Source organism: Mastacembelus armatus, chromosome 12, assembly GCF_900324485.2.
Source record: "Mastacembelus armatus chromosome 12, fMasArm1.2, whole genome shotgun sequence".
Lineage (NCBI taxonomy): Eukaryota > Metazoa > Chordata > Actinopteri > Synbranchiformes > Mastacembelidae > Mastacembelus > Mastacembelus armatus.
Window position 1 is genome coordinate 17,571,174 of NC_046644.1, and position 23,359 is coordinate 17,594,532.

Genomic DNA, 23,359 nt, shown 5'->3' on the forward strand with positions numbered 1-23,359 from the left:
GGTTATACCAAACACTTCCTCTTTTTGTCCTCTTATTTCTTATGTCATTCCTAACACTGACTGCTGTTGTATATTTTCATTTCCTAATGAAGGCCTTGCTGTCTTTTCTCCACTTTTCTTTCCCTATGGTTTTTCTTTTTGTTTTTTCTTTATCGTCTTCTCTTTGGGTCTTTGCTGCCTCTGACTTCCTGCATCTGGGCTGTTATAGCACGCAACCCTCTTGAGAACTCTGTGCCTTGTTTAACCTCACAAGACTCAGAGGAACCATGTGAGGTCATGAGGAGCTCCAGCATGGGATACCTCTGTAAGTGAGGTCACAGCACTCCTCCCTAAAGCAGAATAGTTGGAACATACATTTGTGGAAAACTAGCACATGTGGAGATTCACAAGTATGAGTAAATCCTAAAATAGAGTTCAGCTGAGTGCTGAGTGAGTTTATTTAGTGCTACAAATGAAAGCAACATCAGTGTAGAAACACACAGAGATTGAATAGCTTCACTCTTAATGTTCTTAACTAAATATTTATTTGGCAACAGAAAGCTGAAGTGTTTCAGCTCTGTTCTCACAGTAACAGTATCAAACTGAGATCTGAAATTTACATTCTTCCTCATTTGCCAGTAATTGCCAAAGCATGTTTCAGCTGAGGGATATAAGCAGCAGACTAAAGACAGCCACACATCCCAGCACTCCTCTCTCTGCGCCTGAATGAACGACCATCTGGCATTAGTCCTAAAGCTTAAGCCTTGCCACATTTAGCAGGGTCCTGATGTTTCTGGCTCTCCATGTGGTTTCCTGGTTTTCCTGGCACTTGTCCTTTCCCTCTGCCAAAAATGTCTCATTTGAAGCTCTGTAGTCTTGCCTAGCCTCTTTGATACTAACAAACCTTACCTGTCTGCAGGCAGCCCAACTACTGCACATCGAAGCCTCACGTCCAACAGCCTGAGTGACTTCTCTGATAAACCGGAGAAGGATCAGGTAATGTGTTTGTGGGTCTCTCTATTATCATAAGACTCAAATTAAAGCTATTGCACAACCCAATAGATAACACTTCAGGTCTCTGTTCACAAAGCACCACTATACAGTCATGTGTTGGGCTGTGTGTATATGAGCTTATGGGCTTCACATACTGGTAGATAAGCCCTCTGACTCTGCCTCGACGCTGTGCAACAAAAGCTCACTGTCTCCCTCCTTTGTCGTGTGAGTTTCTGTCATCCACATGTGCAGTTTCTCTCACTGCTATGACTCAAGGTTGTGTAACATGACTGAGTGAAGTGGCTGTGTGGGACAGAGAGACACCGCACGTACATGGAAGCCGCCTCACAGAAGCATTTAACTGTAACAACTGGAATAAGCCACAGCATCAGTTAATGAGACTGTGGATTTGTCAGAGTGGTCTGGCCTTTGACATAACACCAAGGCCTTAGTTAATCATCTCCTTGTAAATGTGTTGTTTTTTTTTTTTTTGTCATCTACAACTAACGTGTGAATATTCTTTTGCTAAAACCAGAATGACCACAGTGTTGTTAGCATGTGACTTTAGTAATAGTGTAGCTGCAATATTATACGCTACAGTCAAATGGCATGAATTCAAGCTGCTGTTCAGCACATAATTCAAGGAAAGGGCGGGTACTACAAGTTCTTAAGTGCCTTGCTATAGTCACTTGTTAAGCACATTTTAATCACCAGATTTATTTAAAATGTCATCGTTATCATTGATCATCCTGCATGTGGCAGAAAAAGGAATAGTTTGCATGTATGAATGTTATAATAAATTATTTGCATTTATTGTTAGACTTTATTGTTTTCTCTGTTTTTAACAGCTGAAAAACAAGTTTATGAAGAAACTTCCCCGTGATGCAGAGGCGTCTAACGTGCTGGTTGGAGAGGTTGATTTTCTGGAAACTCCCTTTGTGGCGTTTGTTCGTCTGCAGCAGGCTGTCATGCTGGGGGCTCTCACAGAGGTCCCTGTACCCACAAGGTAGAGCACATAACCAGTGCAGAAATAACTACATTGTCCTCCACAGAAACAGATCATGACTTATCCATCATATGTCATTGTCTTGTTTCTTAGATTTCTCTTTGTCCTGCTGGGCCCCAAAGGTAAAGCAAAGTCTTATCATGAGATTGGAAGAGCCATTGCCACCCTGATGTCAGATGAGGTATTTAGTACTATGCCAGTTTGATATGTCAGTTTACCTATTACAGAGGACTAGTTTGAGATTATGTAAACATTAAAAAAGCTTTATATAACTTGATTGGACTAAATAAGCCTAAATCATCATATCTGTCAGTAGTCATGAATAAAAAAAACAAGAAAATAAATCTTTGCAATCCATCCAATAGTTGTTGAACTATTATTTCAGTGTCTTGGACTGCCCAGAGACTCGCTGATAACATAGCTGAACATGACACATAAACAATACTGAACAATTTTCCTCATTTTTCTCAGTATTTCTAAGGTTCAGTTGCTCTCATTTAATAGTGTGAGAGGGCTGTCCACCCACACCTCCTACAGTAGTTGCCAAATCTCTGCTCTCTGGACATTGCTGTATTAGTCATCACAGTAGTTGGCCTGGCCGGGCTGCTGGTACTGAACACCTTACAGCTTAATTGTAAGCTGTTTATTAGAGTTGTGGGAGAAAATTTGTTTTGGTGTAAGCAGAATAACTAATACTACTACTCTGTCTATGTTTTGTATCTTCACTTCTCTTGACTGTGTTGCTGGGAATTTTCACAGACAGCTCATAACGTGCTTAACCCTGACAGCACCGAGCCTGCAGATTCCCACAGGCCTTGACTTTTCCCCGTATATCTTCTATGTCAACATGGCAGGATAGGAAGTGCTTTTCCAGGATTTCCTCAAGTTAATCTTCACACTCTCAGTACTGCAGTGGCAATTATACAGGTTGATCAGGTTGAGTTATTTCTCTGCCCTGTTCCTGTGTTCCTGGGATGCACGCAGACAATGACTCAGTGTTTGTGTATACTGTGAAAGGCTTTCGTAAATTCTTGCTTATTGTTAATGTTATAGCGTGAGGCAATTGTCACGATTTGCATTTGCAATGAGTTCAAAAGTGAGTGGGCAGTGTTCTCCAGTAGGCCACTGTAATTGTACATTTTGTCCCAAGCTGTGGATAAATAATGTAAGTACATGCTACATGATCGTTTGGCTAATTACAAATAGGATGGCTATGTTTGTTCGTTGCCAGGTTTTCCATGATATCGCCTACAAAGCAAAAGACAGGCAGGACCTGCTGGCTGGTATAGAGGAGTTTCTGGATGAGGTCATCGTCCTCCCTCCTGGCGAGTGGGACCCTGACATCAGGATTGAGCCACCGAAGTCTCTGCCGTCCTCAGACAAGAGGTTCATTTAAATCCACATGGCTTAATATAAATTAATGCACATAAATCTACGACAGATTTAAAGTGCTGCATGCAGAATATTTACCTCAATGCATAAAATTGTTCAGGTACAAATAAAGTGTTGGACTCAGTTTAAAAATGACAGAGCAGAGTTTCATCTACCGCTTATCCTGGAACATCCAGGATCTAACGGGGGCTGGAGCCAATCCCAGCTGACAGGGTGCAACCTGTTCAGATCACTAGTTTATCACAGGGCACTTTAGTCACCAGTTGGCCTGAACCCCAGAGAAAACCCATAGGTATCGGGAGAACATGCAAAATTCACACAGTAGGGCCCCAGGTTGTATTGGGACTCACACCTGAAACCTTCTTACTGTGAAGTGGCAGTGCTACCCACAAATGACTTGATCTGATTATTATTTTGTCTCTTTGATGAATTTTATTGTAGTATCTCTGCATGTTTGAGTATATTGATGTTTGTGGAATGTGTGTTTGTGTTGTTTGAAGGAAGAACATGTACACTGGATCAGACGCACCTCAGATGAATGGTGACACTCCCCATGATGCTGGACATGGAGGGGGAGGAGGACACCAGGTTGGAGAGGAGCTTCAGCGAACTGGAAAGTAAGTAGGATTTTATTTTTTTAGGAAATAGCTGAAGACAAACTAAGGGAGAATTCTGTCAAATATCATCATCAGAGATGGTTTTATAAAAGTGTGATGTTCTCTTCTCTAAACAAGGTGCAACGATATTTACACCATGAGGTTTCTACAGTACACGTAGCCATGATTATTGGTGATATGCATTATAAAGTAAAATTAACTCGGAAAAACATTTTAGTCTTAGTCATCAGTCTGCTGTAAGTCTCCAATGAGGAAATGTTGCACACATAAAGAACAAAAAGCAGGTTTGAAACACGTTTTTTTTGACATCATGTGTCACATGTAGAGCTGAAGGAGAGCAAGTTTGATATTATGTCGCACGTACTAACATGAAAGGCTCTGTCTTTAAGGTTTTGTGGCGGTCTTGTCCTGGACGTCAAGCGAAAGTTGCCATTTTTTGCCAGTGACTTCTATGATGCACTACATATCCAGTCTCTGTCTGCCATTTTGTTCATCTATCTGGGCACAGTAACAAATGCAATCACATTTGGAGGCTTACTTGGAGACGCTACAGAAAACATGCAGGTAAACATCCTTTTTTATTGTGGAGTTTGATCTTATAAAGGGTTGAGGTTTGTTTCTATTACAATATATTTGTGATATTTCAAATGTGAAAGTAGACAAAACTCTTTCAGTCTTATGTGAGGTGTGATCAGCTGCACAGGGACAAAAAACTGAGTAAATTAAGCCTCATATAGCATGTTGTTTTTTAATTTTTGCACAGATTGTAATCCTACAGTAGGCTATGTCTTGCAGTGGTGCAATTCTAGGCTTTTATTTTGGTCACACACTTGTGAGAGTAACAAGATTAAAGAGCTGATAAGCACTCTTGGCTCTGATGTACATGTCCATACATACTGGTGCTATAATGTTTCAGTGCTAAACAAATATGTTGCCTTTTCTTCACATCTTGCTTTTTTTTTTTTTTTTTTTTTTTTTAATGAAACCAAAACAGAAGTGCTGGGCACCATGTGTATCTTTTCTGCAGCTTGGGATTAAATCTGTAAGACGTTTGTTTTCCTCGTCACCATAGCACCCTGTGTTAAGTCACAAACAAAAAGAGTCCACTTCGGCTGATAAGCCATGTTAATTTGGAGCTCAAAGGCTTGTACTGCATCCATCTGTTGTATCTGCTGCTGACAGGTCGGCATATGGAAGAATTATACACTACAACTGCATATAGCATATAGTGTTTACTGCAACCATCCTGATGTATGTGGTTCAGAGTCCAGTTTTACCAACCCATTATATAACTTGTCACAGGTCTATCCACATATCCAAAGTGATGTCCCTTCCACTACATTCTCAGTTCAGTTTTTACCTGAATCCCCCCCTGAATTGATATAAATATAACTTTATGCTTTAACATTGGATGGATTGCAAATATGCATTAACTTTGTCCTTAAAGAGCTGCATCTCAGCAGACCTGCAGAGCACTGGCTTCATGGATTTGTCCAGGCTGTAAATAACCACAGATCCAGATTACTCAGCCCCTGTAGCCTCGTCATGGCTGCATTTCCACTGACCCCTCCTCCCCTCCACCACCAGTGATCCTCAATCCTGCATCACTGCCTGTTTCCATTCTGAGCACAGCGTAGGGAATCCCTGACCTCGCCGAACCTTTCCCAGTGCAAATCTCTGAGGTACACATAGGCGATTACTTACCTATGTGCTATGTCATTGGGGGTGTAAGATACAGAATGTGAACATATGACATGACAAAAAAATTAAAAACAGGCCTTTCCAGATGAACCAGAGCTGCAGTTGTGTGTTGTGTACAGGAAAAACAAAGTTTCCAGTGAAGTAAGCAGAATTGTCCAATTGATGTTTAGGGTTGTGGAAAATGAGTAAAAAGAATTATCTCTAATAAAAATAAAGGAATGTCTGAATAATTTCTTCTTCCAAAACAGTTGAGTCATGATCTGTGTATGAATCCTCTCTCATCCCCTCTGTACCTGCTCCATGAGTGAAATGTGCTGTGCGGTTTTCTGTGTGCTGCGGTGCAGGGGGTGTTGGAAAGTTTCCTGGGTACTGCACTGTCAGGAGTAGTGTTCTGTCTGCTGGCTGGTCAGCCCCTGACTATTCTCAGCAGCACAGGCCCGGTGCTCGTCTTTGAAAGACTCCTCTTCACCTTCAGCAAGTGAGTAGTTACCGATCACACTCATTCATCCACTTTAAAATTAATGAATATTAGCAAGGGTGAGATGAAGTTCAAAAACAGTAGCAAGGGTCTGGGAGTTGTTTATTAATTGAGGTCTTTCCCCCAAGGATGCATTTTGTGTATTTATAGAGAGATTTTGCTTTATAAATAAAATAAAGCCTAATGAATACAAATAGATAATTTGCATTTCCACTTGACTGGGGTATATTTATTTGAGTAGAATCTCACTGGAGCTTTTTGTGTCTGCTGTGAATCAATAACAGATTGTCCGAGGTCCAGCTGGTTGTTATTTTCCCATGTGGTTTTATTTTCTATTTCCTGTGCTGAATGACTTAGTGACAAGATCAGCACAGCACACATGGAGAAGCAGAAAAAAAAGCCACACCTGTGATAGTACTCAGAACATGCATTCAATAACAGTTTCAAATAAATATGAACTCACTTGACTTTAAAATGGTCATTTTATTGTGCCCTTATCGTGCAGATTAAATCTAATTTCTTTTCCCTTCTCCTTTAACTGTACTCCCTTCCTCTCCAGAGAGAGTCGTCTAGCATTACCACACACCATGCTGATTATGTTCCATTATTAATAATTCATTCACAATTCATTTTAGTCTGACTGAAGAATGCTGTGTTGTCTGAGTCTTCCAAGTGTTTCCATGCCCCCAGTCAGCGGCTCATAGATGATGGCAGCAGCTAGTTTGTCTCCAGCTGTTGGATATGTTTACACAACAGGTGCATATTTTCCATACAGAGAAAGTCCTGGTGGCAAATCTGGTTGCAAGTGTTTCACAACTTCAAAATCTGTATTGTTTATGTTCTGAAGGGCGCTAGAGCATAACTAAGTTTAAAAACCTTGAGAACACTTCAAGGAGGTGAAGTAAACTTAACAGCCTTCATGTTAGATGGGACTTCCTGGAAGTGCAGTGAATTCTTTGAGGTGTTACAGTTGTTTGGAAATAACATATGGAGATGTAGGAGTACTTTTGTTCTCATGTAACCACTTGGTCTGTCTGCAGAGACAATAGTTTCGACTACCTGGAGTTCCGGCTGTGGATCGGCCTGTGGTCCGGGTTTTTGACTCTGGTGCTGGTCGCCACAGACGCCAGCTTCCTCGTGCAGTACTTCACACGTTTCACTGAGGAAGGCTTCTCTGCTCTCATCAGCTTCATCTTCATCTACGATGCTTTCAAAAAGATGATAAAGCTGGGCCACCACAATCCAATCAACTCAGAATACGATCCCAACCTCGTCACTCAGTACGACTGTCGCTGCATGCCTGGTACGAAGTTTTCACTTTCTGCAGCTGATTAAGACAAATTGCTGGAATGGCCACATTAAGATTGATTACAGGATTTCTCTAAATCCAATAACATAGGAAGCGTCTGATATTCTACTCGGTAATCTTAAACCGCCTAAAAGCTCCTTGTTGATTTTATCAGGGTGCCATCAGAATCTCAGTATCACCACTGATGCCAGACAGTGAAAGATGCACAGTTGTTTGGTTTTGTCCCCCTGAGCAGGGACGCCCAAGGGAACAAGTTTTCACCTTATTTTTGTGGTGACAGTGAAGGTAACAAATGATACTAGTGTGTGGCAGCCTGTAGATACCACTGTTTGCTTTCTCTTGGATCGAGATGCTGACACTGATTTAAAATGGCAAGTGTGGTACTGGATGCAACAGAAATATTCAGATTTTGGTGATTAGATATTATTATTTCTCATTGCTAGGCAACTCATCAGGGCTACTTGGTGTACCTCCCTGGGCTAACAGTACTGACCTGGTATGGATGTCCCTGTTTTTCTGACTTTTAATAGCATAGGTTCAGTATTTATTCAGTTTATTATACGTGTTTCATTCATAGAGAAGCTAGTTTCTCTCTTAGGATTGCTGCTTGTTGAATAAAGGAACCCATTTGTCTTTATCTGTTCAGCCAATGAATGACACCTGGGCATCCCTGACCAAGGACCAGTGTCTGAAGTACGGAGGGCGACTGGTCGGAGAGACGTGTGGCTATGTGCCTGACATCACCCTGATGTCCTTCATCTTGTTCTTTGGGACCTACACCTGTTCCATGGGTCTAAAGAAGTTCAAGACGAGCCGCTTCTTCCCCACCACAGTGAGTGATAAACCTATCAGTGGATGTGTAGTACATGCAGGCAGATTTTTTTTCCAACTCTGACCTCAGTGAACAACAAATTGAGCACGAGGGTTGGCATGAGTGATTGTTACAGATAATTACGGTCTTCGCCAAACACAGTTAACTGGCTGTTCTCAGGCTCAGGTGTCAATGAGAGTCTGTGTGGGAAGGTCAGATTTCACACTATTAACAGAAGTCGAGGCACACAAGGTGTGAAGATCCACCTCAGATTTATACATTTTAGCTCATGTTCATTTTTAAAAAAAATCATAAATGAGTAAATCTCCAAAGTGAATGGAAATAGTTGCGTGCTAGATTTATTAATGTGCACATTGACACAATAATGTCAGCTGCTAACTAGCTCTATGTGCTAAGTACAGCTGAAGAATACAGTCAGTTTTACCAGTATCTGTTCATAAAACATTGACAGGATACTAAGTTTGATAATGAGAGGCTTTTCACTTTATTCTGAAGAGGACATAAATGTCTGCACAAAATTGAATGACTAGTTCAGATGATTATGCTTTTCCACTCTTGCAAATAATTTGTGTCCCTCTGTCAGCCAATGGTCTGGTTTAAAACCTGTTAATAGTAATTACAGTGACTAGCTGCTAAACAACTGTATTTACTTATTTCAGGTGACAGATACACTTACAGTCACTGCACTTGCAGAAGTAAAAGCACACACTGGGCAAGGTGTTTGCTTAACACTGTAGTTCTTTGTCAGAATATAAAGAAAATGTCAGTACATGCAACAGCTGTTACTGCCACATGTTGAGCACTTTTGTTTTTGTTTTAGGTGAGGAAGCTCATCAGTGACTTCGCAATCATCTTGACCATTATTCTCTTCTGTGGCGTAGACGCTCTCATCGGTGTGGACACTCCCAAACTCCTAGTGCCAAGTGAATTCAAGGTATGTTTCACCCACAGAAGGAGCAGTGAAATAAAAATGAAGCACATGCTTTTAGTAAAGTGACAATGCTGAGCCATGTGCCGTTTCCTCTGATTACACTGATAATGATCTGTGCGTCTGATGGAAAGCTTCTGTAATTCTTTAAAATCCCAGTATAATGCTTTCTTTGTAGCTTTGCTGAGTAAGTGAGATACATTACCTGAAACGAAGACATAGTCACTGTTGGCTGGGTACTTGCATCAAATAACAGCTTGATTATAGGTGATGTGAGAACACAGTCTTATACAGAGACAGCTTTGTTTCACCACAGTGTCTAAATCCACTGATTTCTTTCATGTAAAGATGCACCAGTGATTTCAGACTCTTTGTAAAGACTAACCAAGTAACTGCTTTAAATTGTCATTATTCTTTTTGTTAAATTTGATGTCTAAGAAATCTGCATACATGCAGTTGTAATGTGAAATGTCATGTGTTTCTGTATAGTGTGGTCTCTTTCACTTCTTCTTCTTCCTATTTCTGTGCAGCCCACGAGTCCAGATAGGGGCTGGTTTATTGCTCCTTTTGGAGGGAACCCATGGTGGGTTTACCTGGCATCCTCCCTCCCTGCACTGCTGGTCACCATTCTGATATTTATGGACCAGCAGATCACTGCTGTGATTGTCAACAGGAAAGAGCACAAACTCAAGGTTGGTACACCACCAAAAAGAGTTATTCATTTTTTTTTACATTTTAGTATGAAGGAAGAAAAGATTAAACTGAAAATAAAGAGCTGTTTTCAGGATCGGAGAAATGTTCAGGTCAAGAGTTTACTTTACCCTTTTAAACAATGTTTGACAAGATACGCAAAAAAAAAAAAAATTTAATTTTTATTTGCTGTGTGCTAATTTTAATGATTATCCTCCCTCAGAGCTGGCTCGAAATATTTCCCCACAATGCCAGCAGTACACTGGGGAGAATCCCAGTGGTGGGAGAATGTAAAAACCTTGTTTCATTAAGACTCTTGAATTCCCTGAAATCCAGAGGAAATTAACTCAGTGACCTCAGAGAATCTCTCTTTTGTAGTTCAGTTTTCATAACCACTTCCTTATCTGTTTTTCCTCAACTCTCCTCTCAGAAAGGGGCAGGATATCACTTGGATCTCTTCTGGGTGGCCATCCTGATGATCATTTGCTCTTTCATGGGTTTGCCATGGTACGTGGCTGCCACTGTCATCTCCATCGCCCACATTGACTCTCTGAAAATGGAGACCCAGACGTCAGCCCCCGGGGAGCAGCCCAAATTCCTGGGTGTCAGGTGAGTTACCACAGCTGCTGCACACAGCATTACAAAATTAAATTGTTTCTTACGTGTTGGACAAGAACAGAGGTTTCATCTGCTTTCTCTACTTTCCCAGAGTGTTTCTGACTTTTGACTGTGCCACATAGTTAATTGCATTCATGTTTGACTCCCAGGTGTAACTAAATCTCTAGCAGGTGTTTAAAAAGCCGACTAACAGAGTTTTTAGGGCTGTGGGTCATAATGTTGTGTGTGATCTCCACACCACAACCTTATATGCCTGCGAAAGACAAAATGGCATGTGCCAGAGAATAAGATTTATGGAACAGTTCCATAGTTGTCAAGCCTCACTTCCTTCCCCTGTACTTCCTATAAATGGTCGATGCCCTACTTTTATAAATATATTTAGAAGAAGAAAGAAGGAAGGAGTTAAAAATGAAGTGTTGGCAGCTTTTACACCCCATTTTGTGCAGACGGTGCTGCAGTAAATGTCATTATAGAGAAATGGGACTAATTGTTTCTCACTCTTGATTCAGATCTTTGGCCTTTCATGCTTCTGAACGTCATTGATTCATTTTGTTAAACTTCTGTTCCTCCAATCCAGGGAACAAAGAGTCACCGGTATCCTTGTGTTCCTCCTGACAGGACTCTCTGTCTTTATGGCCCCCATCCTCAAGGTAGGGCTAACACGTTTTAATTCTTACATGGAAATGTGGATTACTGTCCGTCTCTTTTAGGACAGACTCCTGTCATCCCTCTTAAATTTAAAATAATTTCAAATCTTTTATTCATCCGATTAGGGAATCCCATAGCTGAAGTAATGTGATGTGAAATAAGCATGTTCACCAGAGCTTAAGCTCCCATTTCAGCCTCCAGTTTCCATTCCCTCATTCAGCTGCCAAATAACAAACTGTGAAGACAGAGAGGAGATCGGTGGTGCTGGTACTCCCCCTTGTGGACAACTTGACTAATAAGAATACTTTTCATGTTTTCATATCATAAATTGCACCAGTGATGTTGGAAAATCATCAAATATATTTTGAAGCAAGTTTCTGCACTAGCTTGCCAGACTGCCACAGATTTAAAGTTGATACCAGACTCCTTGGCTAGTAGTGCTCTCCTTTTGCAAACCTGCAGCAGTGGCAGCCAAGTGACTGATCACGCTGATGTGACTGCTGAAAGAACATTCTTAGAAAAGCTGCTTGAGGACTATTTAAAAAACAACCTATGCTGCCAAAAATAAACGTCCTCACTGCCTGTATAAACAGTGAGCTAGCATCGCTTGACTTTCTAGAATTTATTTAACTGATGTTGACATTGCTACTGCCTGGTACACATCGGATGAATGAGCTGCTTTTATTGTGCTGTGCCCTTCAGGTCATTCCTATGCCTGTGCTCTATGGTGTGTTCCTTTATATGGGTGTGGCGTCACTCAATGGTGTCCAGGTGAGTGTTAACCATTGTTGGGGAAACTTATTTGGAACATCAACAGTTCATTACAGTTCACTTCATTTTTTACTATTTTTTTTACCTATTTCCATCAAAGGCACCTTTAAACACCTCCCAGGCTTCCACACCTCGGGTCCTTTTTATATTCAAGTTGACATTATGGTTTAATACAGCACCAACCTACAGTAAAGCAGTATCAGCATCTCATATGTTGAACGTAGGCTTGTCAGTCAGTGTGATAGCAGGCTGCCAATGCAACTCTTAGCAGGAGGTTTATCCACATTAAACTTCCAGCTCCTGTGTCAAACTGGCATGTCCTAGAAGAGCTCAGAGACAAAGTTGATATTAACCCTCCATCAAACTGCACACAGTACACTAGCTGACACCAGAATATCCAGTTCTGGGAGTGTTGAAGGAATTTCCATTTCAAATCATACTCCTGCTCATTATTAAAGACGTAGCCATGTAAGTGCAACCTTTACTAACACTGCTGTCCTTGCATGTCTGCAGCATTTTGCGAACATATGTAACTGTTCATATTCTGTCTCCAGCATGTACCACCTCTTAATCTGTCTTTGTCTGTGTCAGTTCATGGACCGCCTGCAGCTGCTTCTCATGCCTGCCAAGCACCAGCCGGACCTGATCTACCTGCGGCACGTTCCACTGAGGCGCATCCACCTCTTCACCTTCATCCAGTGCCTGTGTTTGGCCCTCCTCTGGATCCTCAAGTCTACCGTGGCTGCTATCATCTTCCCTGTCATGGTGAGAAATGGCTGTGGACACTGATATCTCTGAACACAAATGTACAGAGCTGAGTATCAGGACATGACAGTAATCAAACTATTCCTTTGTTTACAGATCTTGGCATTGGTTGCAGTGCGCAAGGCCATGGACTATGTGTTCTCCCAGCATGACCTCAGCTATCTGGATGACGTCATCCCGGAGAAAGACAAGAAGAAGAAGGAGGACGAGAAGAAAAAGAAAAGCAAAAAGAAGGGAAGCATTGACAGTGATATTGAATTTGTAAGTAAATCATGGCCTCAGTCTAAATATTTGAATGTCCATATGTGTAGACAAAAGATACCAAAGTACATACCACCTTTTCATGTGCCCAGTGCTGTGACGTGATCGTTTCCTGTAGATACTCACTGTAAGAAAAAAAAAAAAAAATGGTAATGTTCTCCCTCCCTCCAACAGTCTGACTATCCATACCATGACAATATCCCCAGTATAAAAATCACTATGGATATGATGGAACAGGAGCCCATGATGGGGGATAAATCTTTGCATAGTGAGTACTAGCCAGGGTTCATTTTGCTTTAGCTCCAGGGGCAGCTCAAACTTTGCTTATATAGTTTTCATGCTCAAATGTTCTACTGCTGTTCTAGTGCTTCTTGCATGGACTTTGACATATTTAACAGATCATTACGCTTTTCTAACAACTTCATGCTGCTGCTTGAAGTTCTCAGTTCTCAACGTTACTTCTCAATATTATAACCCTAAACGCAACTTTTTCGTACTTATCCTCTCTTCTTTTTCTTTTCTGTCTTGCTGGTTTACAGTTTCAGTGTTAGGGGAATATATTTTATATTTTGCTTTACATTTTCTTATGTTTTTGTTTTTGTTCCCTTAGGAGATGAATCCCAGACTGTCTTTAACCCGCATTCGCGGTGCTGAGCACTACTTTGAGTCTACCACTGTGGCTGAGTAAGTGAGTACCAACATGCATTAGTATATTAATCTGAAAAGAAAGTGATGTACTCCATGATTTTAATTTCATAAGGCAAGGCATTTATATTACTCTAAATCTCCTCCTCTTTCAGTCTTGACAGAGGTTCATACACCAAATCTTTGCCTCAGATTCAAATAAACCGGGACTCTGAGAATAACCTCTGGAGGAAGGGCTCTGAAACTGATCTGTGAATTAATAATCCAACGATACAACCAGCACGCCATAGCAAATACGACTGTCCTCTTTCACACTGTAGTACTGCTTCTTAAGGGTATTTTTAATGTTAATGTGAGGATTTATATCCAAATGGATGGAAGTATTTTTGTCTTAAAATTGAAAGACTTCGGTGGTACTGAGGGATACACAAAATCCCTGTCACTGTGTTTTATCTGTAGAATTTCTCACAGAAAACAAAAGGGCTACTGAAGATCATCTGTATGCAGTTCTTTATGGGGCATTCATGTCTTATTAATAAGACGTGTGATGTATTAGCATATCATAAATATATGCTAATCATTTATATATCATTTTGATAAAGCTGTGTAATCATTAAAGGATTCAGCAGCTTTATGGAATACAGATATCTTCAAACCATACACACCAGTTTTTTTTTATTTCCATATGTCTTCCATTAAAGTTATGTTATGATTCTTGAAGATTTTAAGTCATTACTACTGGAAGTTTCCAAAGAAAAACATAGTGGAGGTACTGCTTTTGGAGACAGCACAGGGGATACACATGAGAAATCCTCCTTGTAGTGAACAAAAGGGCTATGCAACGTCATCTGTTTCCGTTTGGTAAATGTCTCAGCACCATACCGACTGGAAATTTATTTTCTTTACCTAATACTATTTTTCTTTTTTTTCGATATTTATTGTATTTAAACTCTGTGCAGAACAAAATATTCTGACTAAGTATTCCTTAGAATGACTTTAAAATTTAACTTCCATATTTGAGCAAATTTGAAGACATTCTGCCTGTGGTCTGTATTCAATAAGTTGTTTTTTCCCTGTTACAGGGAGATGTAGTTGTGTTATTCATGTATTTAGTGCTACCTCTTATTTTTCTGTTGGATCCAGGCATTATAATTAAAAACATCTGTTGTACAATTACAGTCCAGACCATAAGTGTTTGGACTGATACATATTTATAGCTCTTCCAAGGCGTTCAATTTGAGATTATATAATGGAGATTACATTAAACTGCCAAGTCTCAGCATATTTTTTTCAGTTAAAAAACTGTGGGAACACCCTGATCACACTCACACACCTGGAAGGTGCCCAGTATATCCACAGTCTGACCTTCTGCCCCCTGAGCAGCACTATGGTGCATGGACCAAAGCATAAATCTGTCAGAGCTTTCAAACACCTACCAGGTGACCAGAAAAGCATCTGGGTGTTAAAAGTTAAACCCCATTTAACTGCACAGTAGGTGACGAATATTCTCCAGAATGTAGAGGTTCATGTTTGCATGTCAGTGACCAAGAGAAAACATCAGGATTCACAGCAAGATGATAAACTCTGGTAGGTCTAAAAAAATAAAAAAAAGACCAGATTGTGAAAAAAAGAAACCAGCAGAATTTGGGAGCAAAGATTTATGGGTTGGCAAAACAAAAATCAACCAAAATGATGAAAAGAGAAAAGTGTAAAGAAAAAAAGGAGAATTGTGAGAAGCTTATATAACACATTATTAACTCCCACACTCTTTTTTCAATGGGGATGTAAAGTCATTGATATTAGAGCTAAGACTTGGCACAAACACTGATTTAATTATCATGATTGTTATTTTAACTGGCACTACATAGGATAACTAAATAGTCACTTCAAATTTTTCAATTTTTGTTCTCACACTTAAGATATTGTAATGTTTTGTTTGTCAGCATAATTATGTGCAAAACCAAACAAAACAAAAAATCATCTCAAAACCAAAAACTAATAACTTTAATTATCTGTACCGATGCATGAAAAAGAGAACCTAGAATTGCATTATCTAACAAAATAGTTATATATTGATAATATATGTACTGAAGTTCATTGTGTGGGGGGGGTTAACATTTTACCATAATCCTGAAAGTCTGTGTTTAATTTTCATTTAAAATGTGATCAAAGTTATTAATGTGAGAAAATTTCAATCCTTGAGTGCATTTTTTAAATTATACTTTGTATGTTTTTATGCAAATCAAACAATCACTGTGAGGCAATGCAATGTTGGGACATGCAGTCCTGGAAGAACTACTGCTTTATAGTGTACAGGGTAAAGGGTGTTTGTGACACCTTCTATTTAAAATAGACATTTTGCTGAGATCTTGAATGCATCATCATTCAATGTCCATTTAGTGACGAGCAGTAAAATCCTGCGGTGTCTGAATGACTTATGTGAACTGCACACTGTAAATGATTCAGTAAATCTAAGATACTATAGCATATCTGAATGTACTATATCTCGATCATTGGAAAAATAGGTCTGTTTCTTGAAGAAAAGAACATGCACAGTAATTGCTGTTTCATGTTTTATTTGTACTGCAAATGAGGGCTTTAATTCATGCCTATGCGATGATTTCACTATGCTGTTTAAATGTGAAGCACAAAACTGTTAAAGTTGCTTTTGAACCAAAAAGCAACTGTGCTCCGCTTAGCTCTGCAGTCTGCATATCATCACTTTGTGACTTTCTGGTCCTGATTCGACAGGTAATGTAATACTATCATTATAAATGTAAACCAGTTTTATATAAGTATCTTATGTGCTCAAGAACTATTGGTCACTCAGAAAGAAGCAGGTTGTTAGTGATTTTTTTATGGATTAATATTTTAAATGAGATCAATTAAACAGTCAATGATTCTTAAATATGTAGTTGTGTTTTTATGATCATTGTAACGTGAAATGTTTTGAACATGCAGCTCTTATAGAGTGAGTTTTTAAATGAGTAACAGAGCTTGAAACAGTGCTATGTGTAAAATGACATGTACACTAGATGTGATAGAACATTTACCTTCTCAATATACATTTCATTACAAGTCTTTTTACACTTTAGTTAACATGTCTTAAAAAAATGTGGTAGCAACAACATATTTAATCTGAAAATCCAGAGTGAATCTATAGCATGTAGTAGTGAAGTCATGTTTCTAAGGGGATGGACTGAGTTGAATTCAAGCTCAGAGCTAAGCCACAGCCAACGTCACCACATACTGCTGCTGTACGTGCTCAGTGTCACAGCAAAGATAAGACAGGAACACTGCATAGTTTCCGTGATCACAGGACTTCAGTTGGCTGTAATGAAACTAATTGGCTCATTACTCTGAGTCACTGTGTTCTTGTGTTTGCCAAGAGGAAAAAAGTATAAAAATGAACTCGTCTTCTAGTGTGGGAGAACACATCTGAGTTTTCTTCCATGGCATCATCTCAGGTTAATGCGATTGGATATTATAGATGTTTCCGCAGTGATTGACTGTAAATGATTGTGAGACTATCAATACTCAGGAAGGGGTCACCTGACACACACACACACACACACCCAAATGTCCCTCAAAACATCCTGAACTCCTGCATCTGTTCATCACATCACAGGAGCCAGTTTGCATGCGTGTAATAAATCCAATGTATTTCCCATTCATTTGAGCTATACATGTCATTATGTTTAAGCTCAAACTGCATTATGTTTTGGCTCAAGGGGGCAGTGATGCCCCTTGAGCCAAAACAGGATAGGGACAGAAATAATTAGCATATAACAAACTTGGAGCCAAGTATAAAAAAAATAATAATTTAGATCATTTCTGCTAAATACAGTTGTTATCGTTACTGTATCTGACAACCTCTGCCAAAAACACCTGTGAGGTAGGTGGAAAAATACCACGAACATCTTAGTAGAATGCAATTTAATGATATTCTTCATAAACTGACAACCCAAACGCTGCTTATAGTTGCTTATAGAGTAACTGAGCCATAAAGTATTAGTAAATTAGTTATTAAAATGTAAAGAAGCCATTATATACAACTTATAAATCCTCCACTAATGGTGCCAAAGTTTTCTCTCAGGACAGAAATAAGGGTTTGGGAAGCTCAGTGTAAAAGTTTTGCTAATACAGATGTAAAAAATACAAAACATTTTATGAATAGTTCATTTGGAGGACAGAAAAACAATGTTTGTGCTGGGACAGAAACAGACATTTAGTTTCACTCTCTTAGATGGATACTTAACTCTGCTTCTACTTATTAACTTTGAGCTTAACTAACTTTACTTTCTGCTTTTCAAACTTTTAAGTGCACGAGTTTCTTACCTATATTATTATGTTTGCACCACTATCAGTCATGCACATGTTCAGTCATGTAACAATTAACAAAACTGAACTGGATCAGCATTGTTTTGAAGTGGAGCACCACTTACTGGTGGCTCACATACTCGAAATACTCGAACCAACGTGTGCCATAACGTGATTGAAAGAGTGCACTGTGCTGGAGTCGGATTTGGTTGCAAGACCCCCCATTTTCTCCACTTAAGGTGAGTAGTAAGTTGTGAGACCTGATTTGTTCTGATCAGCGAAGGTGTGAGCACTGAGGAGGAGAAATCACGCTTGATAATTAGACTATTCATCCAAGATGATCAATAGCGTTTCTCAATACCAATTTTCCTGGTTGTAAAAGAGCAAGAAAACAGGTGCCTGAGGCTCTTCCAGTGCCCAGCGTTAGTCTCCTCTGGCAGAGTCAATTCAACGTGTGAAAACTATATATGTTACTTTTAATTTCCACAGTGCACTCGGATATGTATTGCTCCCAGCACACGTACCGCCCAGCACATCTCTCCTATGTGAATCTCATCTCCTCTGTTATCTGTAACTGCTCCAGCAGTGTCTGCTTGGCAGGTGCACTGAGTAGACACACAGGGTTTCACATAGGGATGAGAGTGCGCAGCTTTGGTCTGAGTTAGTGGATTTTCTACCAAACCAATACATACCATCTATAAGGACAGAAGAAAGGACTGCACCTCAGGTACTGTTTCCTGCAAGGTAAGAAGCATTAGTACTGTCTAGTGTATTATTGTTATTTGGAAACTTCTGTATTTTTCACCACCGGAGGAAATTGTTACTTTCCTTTCCATCACCTTACAAATCTGTAAAAACTGCTGTTGATAGTAAAACTGCACAGATGCCAAATCTGATGAATGCTTAATCATTAAAAAGAAAAGCTCTGTCAGATTAAACTAAATGGTTTGAATTCTCCGTGCTTTCTGTTTGCTGCGCCTAAATTAGATTATGTAATTCAGTTCTCATTTAAAGAACCATGAATGTGCTTGTGTGTGTGTTGGAACCATAGCTCTCAGTGCAGCTATAATCAAATATTGCTCTTCATCCAAATTATTTTTTGCATATGGAAAAAACATAAACGTTGTTGAAATTGAGAAAACTCACAGTGGAAGAGTCGGTTCTGATCTGTGTTCATTGAAAATGTTTAGACAACCATAAATAAATTTCAACTGGGAATTTGTGACGCAACCTGTAGTATAATTATTCAGCCTTTCAATTAAGTGTGAAAATTAAATGAACTAGACTGAATGATATCCTGTGTAATTACTGACTACACCTAAAAGTGAAACTACTGAATAATAAACTTAATTATTGTTCTGCAAAACTTGGGACCTCAAACATCCAGGAAATCTAACCAAGTCCACCAAAATGTGTAAATTGATCATTTTCAAAGGGTTTTCAAATTAGTAGCAACCTCACTATAATAACTATAACCTCACTTCATTCAATAGTGATCTCATTCCTTCCAAAATGCTGGAATCAGATGATTGATGTAGTCACCTGGCATGCCATCAAACACCCTTTCCACTGCTCTCAAACCTAAGAAAGATTGCACATAATAGATTTTTCCATGTGTTTCACCCTGTCCTTCTCTGTTCCTGCAGCTCTCTTACTCCTAGATATCACCATGACCCAGAATGCAATTCTCAACACCAGTTGGGAGGGCCTGAACCCTTTCAATTCATCAATATGGCAGGAAAACCCTTTGACCCATCAGAACATCACCTATGTCAATTTCTACCTCCACAAGCCGTCAGTGGCTGCAGTCTTCACCGTCTCCTACCTGCTGATCTTTGTGGTGTGCATGGTGGGCAATGGGGTGGTGTGTTTCATCGTGCTGCGCAGCAAGAACATGCGCACAGTCACCAACCTGTTCATCCTCAACCTCGCCATCAGTGACCTGCTGGTTGGCATCTTTTGCATGCCAACCACCCTGGTGGATAACATCATAACAGGTCAGATTATTAAATGTGAATGAATTATAATTCAACTTTTCTCCATTTAACAATAAGCCTAAATTGAAGGCAGGATACTAAATGATAAAATTCCCTTATGAGTTCAGAATGTCCATACCTCCGGCTTCTGTATTGCCTTTGATTGGGTAAATGGTAAAATATTCATCCTGTACAAAAGTAGAGGAATGAAAGTCTAATTCTACCCATTTGGAGAGATTTTAGCATTTAAATTATTGATTCAGTCTGCTTTTCTAAATGTTTTCACATTCATACAATTTTAACCAATTTTCTCTTTCCTGCAGGATGGCCATTTGGTAGTGTGGTGTGTAAGATAAGCGGGATGGTTCAAGGCATTTCTGTGTCAGCATCTGTGTTCACCCTAGTAGCAATCGCTGTTGACAGGTCAGGGCCGTACTTCTCTTACTGGTCTGTATCTGCTTGTGTAGCTGAGGGTTTTATCCTAAGAGACTCATTTTCTTTGTTGTATTTCCTCCAATCTCCTTTGTGTTAGGTTCCGCTGCATTGTCCACCCTTTCAAACAAAAACTGACCATTGCCACCTCAAAATTAATTATTGTCATCATATGGGTCCTGGCTGTGTCCATCATGTGTCCCTCAGGGGTCATGCTGCATGTCACCGAGGAGCAGAGGGTGCGAATAGTGCTCGGCCACAATAACGACACCTACCCTTTTTATTGGTGCAGAGAAAATTGGCCAAATCCGGAAATGAGGAAAATCTATACCACCATCCTTTTTGCTAACATCTACCTCGCACCTCTCACCCTGATTGTCATCATGTATGCCCGCATTGGCTTCACCCTCTTCAAGGCTCCTATTCCTCCAGTGAGGGGCAGTGGAATGATGCCTAGAGAAGGAAGTGACAACAAATCAAGCATAGAAGGTCGTCACACCATTCTGCGGAAAAAGAAAAGGGTGATAATGATGCTGCTGGTTGTGGCTTTGCTCTTCATCCTGTCCTGGCTGCCACTGTGGACCCTGATGATGCTTAGTGACTATGCCAGCCTGACAGAGCATCAGTATCGTGTCATTAATATCTATGTGTATCCCTTAGCTCACTGGTTGGCCTTCTTCAACAGCAGCGTCAACCCCATTATCTATGGATTCTTCAATGAGAACTTCCGCAGAGGCTTTCAGGCAGCTTTCAAATTCGAGCTGTGCTCTGCTGAAATTGTGTGCCGGAATACCTGTTCCCAAAGGATCCGAGGAAATGCTGTGCTCCCAGTCCAGCCTGCCGCCCTCAGCAGATCAGGCTCAAGAGACGGATCTGTGTTGATGGAGAATCAGACGTACCCATACCAGGAAGGAGGGTGCTTGACTGGTAGAAGTCAAACCAAAGGACAGGATCTGATCTTGGAGGACCTGGAAAACGATGCTCAGAATTAGACCCAGAGACATTTTCAAATTTTCTGAGAAAACAAAAAACTCAGAAAAAGGCAAATATAGCATTTGTCAACACAAATCATTTAAGCAGTTGTAGAAACACAGTCATGAGTGTTTAAAGGCCCCCAAATTTGGTTTAAATGTTGAAGCAGTGCTCTATATCATTAAATATTTGATGACTAAATAAGAAACTATCAAACTGGTGACAGTAAGATGATTAATACTACAGTCAACATTCCTGAAGCAGCAACTTCGGCAAAAAACAGTATCAGCGACTGACATTGGTTTACAGAGCAGCCAAACAAATTCCAGTTGAAGAAGTTGGTCAAAAACAACTGCGGCTCCAGTTTCATGGCTGCTTCCTTTTCCGTTACTCTCTTGCAAAAACTAAGAAGAATGCTGTGAGGGAGTGAGTAGTGATCTATGAGATAAAATGAGGTTGATTACGTTCATGCATCTTTTCTTGTGAATCTGTGGGAGTCAATATACACAATGCTGCAGCTCATCATGCTTTAACTCAGAAGTTCACTGAACTTTACTCTTACTCCTGGAAATGTAGGGCCTATCTAAGCATCTGTGGCATTTGGCAGAACTGTGAGTAGAGTAGCACACCTCTCAAGGATGACGTGGAAAACATTGTGAAGAAAACTGTATCAGCATCATTTAGTCAAAGTGCTGCCCAGTTAAAAGTAGGTATTTGATAGATAGTTATGGGCGTGAAGAAATGCCATTTGGTGTGTTACCTCTTTCTTTGCATGTTGTGGTGGCAGTGCGTGCTCTCCTTAATAATGTATTAGTGAAGAATTGTGTTTCTCTAAGCAAACTTGTTTTTCAAACAGCAGCACATGGTGATAACATCTACAGTTGTGGCAGTTATGAAAGCACTCTCAGTGACTTTACAGAGAGCAGCTACATAACCAGCCTCAACAATTAAAAAGGAGAGAAAATACCTCACTGACAGAGCCAGGAAGTGCTGTGTGCGTACAAATTATCTGATTATTTTAACAATGTTGGCACTGTCTTTTTCAGTTCTGCACTAAATCTGCAGATAGATTGCACTAAACAGGCCATTTTTATCAGTCACCAGAAGAAAGCTGTGTTGATATGGATATAATTTATGAATATAGTAGCTTTTACTTGTGTTATCATTCACATAAAAATGTGTGTTTTAAGTCTTATACTGTATATATTCTAACCAGCCTTTGCTATGTGTGTTTGAACATATTGATAAATGCACTGTACTGTCAATTTTCTTTGCTATTTCTTTGCAACACAGAAACTGGTGAAGACAAATAAAAATGAGACGATGTTGTGATGATCTGTCAGAAATGATTAGCCTTACAATGTGGAGGTAAAGCAAACAAGTGAAAGCTTTGTGAGAGAATTAGTATTTTTAAAAATATGTGTATAAAAGTATATTTTAGACTTGTATGACAAATTACACACATGCACGAAAGTGAACTCAAACTACAATGATCCCACTGCAGATACAAACTTAAATAAATATTATATAAATAAATAAATAAATTATTCTATATCTCCTAAACTCATATTTACTGAATTATGTCTTTAATTAGGTCTTAGCCAACGTACGACTTGTGAGTTTAATGGATTGTTTATCTATGTTTTGCATTAGACTGACAACTCAGAATTAATATGATTTATTTCACAACATCAGAGTGTGTGTCATACTTACCATAAATCTGCTAACTGGGCTTTAACCAATTACAATTATACAATTATATGTTAATTACATATGACACACATTTCTGTATGTGTGGAAGGAGCCTTGTATAACTTCAGTTCATTTCAGTTGCTCCTCAACAAAACAAGGTAAGATCTCAGATGCCTCACAAGCAGGATTTGTTTTGGAGGCTTTAATTATGTTTTTGCAGCCATGGTGCATCCACAGATCACACTAACACTGACCACTGACCAGTACATATCTTCCCTACAGTTCAGCTGAATGTGTTTGAATGTCTCTGGGGTGAAGCGCCCACGTCCGCCAG

At 39.7% G+C, this 23,359-nt stretch overlaps 2 protein-coding genes across 4 annotated transcripts in view; both read left to right on the plus strand.

Annotated features, from left to right (window-relative positions):
• The window catches only part of LOC113124357 (electrogenic sodium bicarbonate cotransporter 1-like), a 28,271-nt gene extending 11,736 nt beyond the window's left edge, over nucleotides 1–16,535 (plus strand). Inside the window, exons 7-26 of one of the 3 annotated variants that reach the window (XM_026297075.2) lie at nucleotides 899–975; nucleotides 1,821–1,978; nucleotides 2,072–2,159; nucleotides 3,210–3,364; nucleotides 3,871–3,987; nucleotides 4,377–4,551; nucleotides 6,033–6,166; nucleotides 7,207–7,469; nucleotides 7,919–7,971; nucleotides 8,122–8,307; nucleotides 9,128–9,241; nucleotides 9,766–9,927; nucleotides 10,356–10,534; nucleotides 11,121–11,193; nucleotides 11,894–11,962; nucleotides 12,554–12,727; nucleotides 12,824–12,988; nucleotides 13,163–13,256; nucleotides 13,599–13,676; nucleotides 13,789–16,535. In XM_026297075.2, the coding sequence (XP_026152860.1) occupies nucleotides 899–975; nucleotides 1,821–1,978; nucleotides 2,072–2,159; nucleotides 3,210–3,364; nucleotides 3,871–3,987; nucleotides 4,377–4,551; nucleotides 6,033–6,166; nucleotides 7,207–7,469; nucleotides 7,919–7,971; nucleotides 8,122–8,307; nucleotides 9,128–9,241; nucleotides 9,766–9,927; nucleotides 10,356–10,534; nucleotides 11,121–11,193; nucleotides 11,894–11,962; nucleotides 12,554–12,727; nucleotides 12,824–12,988; nucleotides 13,163–13,256; nucleotides 13,599–13,642 (2,480 nt within the window). In that variant the 3' untranslated portion in view covers nucleotides 13,643–13,676; nucleotides 13,789–16,535. The remainder of the gene's footprint in view (nucleotides 1–898; nucleotides 976–1,820; nucleotides 1,979–2,071; nucleotides 2,160–3,209; nucleotides 3,365–3,870; nucleotides 3,988–4,376; nucleotides 4,552–6,032; nucleotides 6,167–7,206; nucleotides 7,470–7,918; nucleotides 7,972–8,121; nucleotides 8,308–9,127; nucleotides 9,242–9,765; nucleotides 9,928–10,355; nucleotides 10,535–11,120; nucleotides 11,194–11,893; nucleotides 11,963–12,553; nucleotides 12,728–12,823; nucleotides 12,989–13,162; nucleotides 13,257–13,598; nucleotides 13,677–13,788) is intronic. The other 2 variants (XM_026297074.2, XM_026297076.2) reach the window with 2 other exon arrangements.
• A 3,087-nt stretch (nucleotides 16,536–19,622) lies between these two features.
• Nucleotides 19,623–21,353, plus strand: LOC113124741 (neuropeptide FF receptor 2-like). The gene is made up of 3 exons (XM_026297830.1): nucleotides 19,623–19,950; nucleotides 20,253–20,352; nucleotides 20,462–21,353. The coding sequence occupies exons 1-3, from the start codon at nucleotides 19,623–19,625 to the stop codon at nucleotides 21,351–21,353; spliced, it is 1,320 nt and encodes a 439-aa protein (XP_026153615.1).
• Nucleotides 21,354–23,359: the final 2,006 nt, after the last annotated feature.